The 5,000-nt window shown below is 43.5% G+C and overlaps 1 protein-coding gene across 3 annotated transcripts in view; it reads right to left on the bottom strand.

Annotated features, from left to right (window-relative positions):
* The window catches only part of LOC143291598 (multidrug resistance-associated protein 1-like), a 64,055-nt gene extending 59,804 nt beyond the window's left edge, over positions 1 to 4,251 (bottom strand). Inside the window, exons 1-2 of one of the 3 annotated variants that reach the window (XM_076601541.1) lie at positions 3,854 to 4,251; positions 2,220 to 2,423 (exon numbers count right to left, since the gene is read on the bottom strand). In XM_076601541.1, the coding sequence (XP_076457656.1) occupies positions 2,220 to 2,276 (57 nt within the window). In that variant the 5' untranslated portion in view covers positions 2,277 to 2,423; positions 3,854 to 4,251. Of the gene's footprint in view, positions 1 to 2,219; positions 2,607 to 3,853 lie in introns of those variants that run through there. The other 2 variants (XM_076601543.1, XM_076601542.1) reach the window with 2 other exon arrangements.
* Between the last annotated feature and the right edge of the window lie 749 nt (positions 4,252 to 5,000).

Genomic DNA, 5,000 nt, shown 5'->3' with positions numbered 1-5,000 from the left:
CCTAATTGCGAACGATCCAGTCGAAGGGACCAGCTCAACGTGAAGATAACATGTCGTGCGATAGTCAAAAGTAGTTCTGTTACTTTTGTAAGGCTTTATCCGACTGGTTGCACCAGGAAAAGTTCGTCTGCTCAATCTTTTCAACGTTTTGTCGACGTTTGAAATAGCAGGGTGTGCCTGAGGGTAAATGTGAATGGGCAAATCAAATTGCGAACAATGGCTTTGGGTACATGTAGACAATTAAAACAGGAACAGGTATTTAACTCATTAGACATAATGTATTATTGGAACATTGCACCACTGTTGCATTGTTGGTTTTGGTCAAACATGCACACAAACATTATTTTAAACACACACACCCCACACCGCACACAAACACACCCTTTTGAGAGTGCTCAGTAACTGTGTAGCATCGTTCGCAAAACAGACTCACGTCAAATATCCTATGGTCTAATTGCAAACGACATTATGTTGCAAATTCCTGTCAAAACTGACGTTCTGATCTGTCACCAGTATGCTTTCTTAAATTCTCCCAGCGCTGGTAATGCGCATTCAACATATCCGATCAAATCAACTATTCTGAACCTTGGTCAGCTGTGGTGCGCGAAGAGAAGAAATAGCGCGGAAATAGTCAGCAATATAGCTGATGTTTGACTGGCTCTTGGAAATGGGCATTCATTATGGAAATAGAAAAAGGTCGAAGCAGACGTTAACTTGTGAAATGCGACCGTTAAGAACGCTTCGAAGTGGGGCGGTGTACGAATCGTTCGCAATTACACGCTGTTCGCAATTACCCATACCTACCCTATATAATATACATATATTCATATATATATATGTTACATGTAACATACAGTAAACACACACACACACTTGCACAAGCAATGACGCGCGCGCGCGCACACACACACACACACACACACACACACACAGACCACGTTAGCCCTCATAATATCATTATCGTATGTACGCGATATCTGAAAGTCGCTTTGCGTGCTGTTCAGAATGTCTAAGAGAGATGGGTGTTCTTCGGTGGTTTTGTGTTCCGTCGGGTGAACTCTCTCTCTGTGTGTGTGTGTGTGTGTGTGTGTGTGTGTGTGTGTGTGTGTGTGTGTGTGCATGTGTTTCTACTACTATCACACACCCACACACACACACACACACACACACTTTTCAACGCCGCCTCATAATTATTTCCCCCCCACGTTTTTCACTTCAGTAATATGGAAAGAGGTAAATCTGACAAGTGTTACAACAACAACAAGAACAACAACAACAACGGCTACCACTACTCCTACTACGACTACTATTGCCCTGCTGCCATTGCTGCTGCAAGTGCTACTATGACTATGAGTAACACCCCTATTACTACATACGTGTGTATACACACTTGGTGTATCTGATACCAGTGTGTAGTGACAAAGATAAAAGTAGATGTGTACTACCTTCCTGCTCATACAACTGCCACTACTGCTACTACATGCACGCATTAACATTACATGTATACATACATGTATACATTTACACACTTGTTTCAAACATGGGGTACCCCCTTTGTGCACATCTTCCAAGGAAGTCGAAGTCCAGTTTGCATAATGTCGCAGTGTGTCGGACGATAGGTGACAATATAACATATGTGTGTGTGTGTCCCGTTGAGGTACTATGGAATACTGGGTTATTTTTGGATTGTGCTGGGCCAACGTACCGAGTGTCATCTTCAAATGAGAACTTCTGTCGGGTTTCATCATGCTGTCCTAATTTTGAGAACTAATTCAAAAGTCGTTGCATGGCATACATTTTTTTCTGACAGGAGGACTAAAAAAACCGGCTATATTTCATATGTGTGTATGTATGAATATATATATGCATGTACTTATGTATATATGTGGACATACAAATATAGAAAGATACAAGATCCACACACACACATACACACACACACACATACACGCACACACACACACACACACACAGCACGCACCATCACCTCCACCACCACAACCACCAGCACCACCACAACAAACTCTGAACAACAACAAAACCAACCACCACCACCCCCTCCCCCATGCTAACCTAACCCCTGACCCCCCCCCCCTTACCCCCCATGCCCTCCCCCCTCTTCCCAACCCTAATTTTTTTTTTAAAGTAATGAATAATAATAATGAGTAATGATAGTAAAATAACTAACTAAATAAAACCGAAGAGGGACTAATACTCACGAAAATGGAACTGTTTCCACAGAAACGGTAGAAGTCTCCCTCATCTTCCCCTGACATGGTGGTCAGCTGTCTTGGTGGTGGTCAGGGGATGGCCAGGGGGTGGGATCAGTCGGTGGAAGAATAAACTGATGTTGCGACGAACACAGAAGCTCACACGTACGTACGTTCGATGATGACGACGACGACGACGACGATGACTGCGAACTGTAGTCAAGAAATGATACGAGTTGTCAAGAAATACGATCTACTACTGACTACACACGTACTGCGTGTACTGGACTGAACATGCACTGACACACTTATTCGCTGCAAATCCCCTCCCCTGTACACGCCCACTTGAACTCTTGTGTTTTCTCGAGGTACACACCGCACAGCTTGCCAAGACCCAACAAGTTCTTATTCGCGTGTGCTTTGTTTCGGCTTTTTATTACCCAGTATATATACTCGTAGCAGAGTGTGTATGTGGTTGGGTTCACATGTACTCAAATGCTGTGCTGCGAACGTTGGACTGACGTTTGATTAGAAAAGGGTAATGTTGCTGCTTGAAAAGGTTCCAGCTTTTTTCTAGGCATTTTTATTTATCTATTTATTTCTTTATTTTATTCGTGTGTGCATGTATCGTTTTCGTAAATGCTGTACGACTTTTTATCGTTACTTGGAAGACAAGATTTTAAGTGAGCGACTTATGAACATGTGTTCCTTTCCCCACATTCAAGTCTGAATGAATATTTTATATGATTATATACATACGTGTTCACAACAAGGCGTACGTGAACAGTGTTCACTCCGCCAGTCACACACACACACACACACACACACACACAAAGGGTGGTGTGTGGTGGAGGGAAAGAAATGTGGATATCTATAGATATATCCAACAGGCAAGTTGAGTCGAGTCGGGTATGCTGTTAAATGATGTGAGGCGGAACTGATTTCGGTGGTTGTTTTTCTGGTTTTGGTTGTGTGTGTGTGTGTGCCAGTGTGTGTGTGCTTGTGTGTGTGTGTGTTTGTCAGTGTGTGTGTGTGTGTGTAGGTGTGTGTGTGTGACCGAGTGTGTTTGTCAGTGTATGTGTGTGTGTGTGTGTGTCTGTGTGCATGCGCGCGAGCGCATGCGTTACACACACAAACACACACACTCTCTCTCTCTCTGTCTCTGTCTCTTTCTCGATCTCTTACCCAAACCATTTACTATTTCAAAACTAACAATATTTGCTATTCTCTCTCTCTCTCTCTCTCTCTCTCTCTCCATAATGTGCGTGTTTGTATACGTGTGTCCATGTCACGTTAGTCAGTGAGTGCGCTGCCGTGTATATACGTATTCTACATAAAGATGCCCTGCAGGATTACACTCGCGCGCATGGCTCACACACACACACACACACACACACACACAGAGTACGCACGTTCCATATTCATGCAGTCACCTCACTAAATCTGGTATGTATGCAATGGCTTGTATAATTTTTGGGTACACCAGATAGTATGGGTACTACTGCACCCAAGCGCTTCTGAAACGACCTTGACAGTTCAGTCGAATCTCAGTCGCAGTGCCTGTGAAACATCAGTATCCAACCTTCGCACCCTCCCCCCTCCCCCCCATGAAACAACTGCAAGACATTCCCTTCGAAACATACCTGCTGGCAATTACTCACAGCTGGATAAATGGGGGAAAAAACAAAACAACAAAAACAACAAAAACACAACACCTCAGTGAAAATCACTCAGAAGCAGACGTCAAAGTCCTTCCTTCCACCTGGAATCAGCAAGAAAGACAACTCGCACGGGAATGAAGAACAAAAATTAATATCGAAGCGAGTGAGCACAGTTCACGCCGTTTTCAGAGAGTGGTGGTGAAATGCGACTGTCGCCAGCAGCCAGCATGCAGGCGGAGAAGACAGCACTGGCACTTTTTATTTAAAAAAAAAAATAATAATATGACCGCTCTGTTCCATTGACTGACAAACTGCAAGTCACTCAACGAGGCGGCGAGTAAGGACTCACTCACATGGTCTGTGTCGTAATCGCCGATCTCTGGAAGTTTCGGGGCTGACGGTTGGACAGACGGTTGTCCCACATTGATATTTGTATCGGGGATTGCTCGCTGGCTTGCTGTCTTTTGAGGTGTTAGGGGCGGCGTTTTGGATGAATGTTCGACGGTTTATTGATTGGTTGGTTGGTTATTTTTGTTGTTGATGAAATTGATGATATTAATGTTGTAGTAGTAGTAGTTGTTGTTGTTCGTTGGTTGGTTGGTTATTTTGTTGTTGTTATTTTGTTGTTGACGATGATGATATTGTTGTTGTTGTTGTTATTTTGTTGGTGTTGATGATGATATTGATGTTGTTGTTATTGTTATTTTGTTGTTGATGATGTTGTTGTTATTGTTGTTGTTGTTGTTAGTGGAATAGATATCAAATCTGGAGAAAAACAAATGTCATGGAACTTTGATATACAACACACACACACATACACATACAAATACACACACACACACACACACACACGTACGCGCGCGCGCGCGCGCACACACACACACAAGAATATGTTTATGCATGTATGCATGCGCTAGTGCGCGAGTGTGTGTATGCGCGTGTGCACGGGCGCGTATTCTCTCTCTTCAGTTTACCTCTCTCAAGTGTGTGTGTGTGTTTGTGTGTGTGTGTGTGTGTGTGTGTGTGTGTGTGTGTGTGTGTGTGAGCGAGAGAGCAGAGGAGAAAAGAGAGATAGAAGAATAAGAGGGACAGAGATCAAGTGACAGAAAGAGGAGAGAGATATAGAGAG

Source organism: Babylonia areolata, chromosome 17 (assembly GCF_041734735.1).
Source record: "Babylonia areolata isolate BAREFJ2019XMU chromosome 17, ASM4173473v1, whole genome shotgun sequence".
Lineage (NCBI taxonomy): Eukaryota > Metazoa > Mollusca > Gastropoda > Neogastropoda > Buccinidae > Babylonia > Babylonia areolata.
This window is presented reverse-complemented; position numbering and strand designations above follow the sequence as displayed.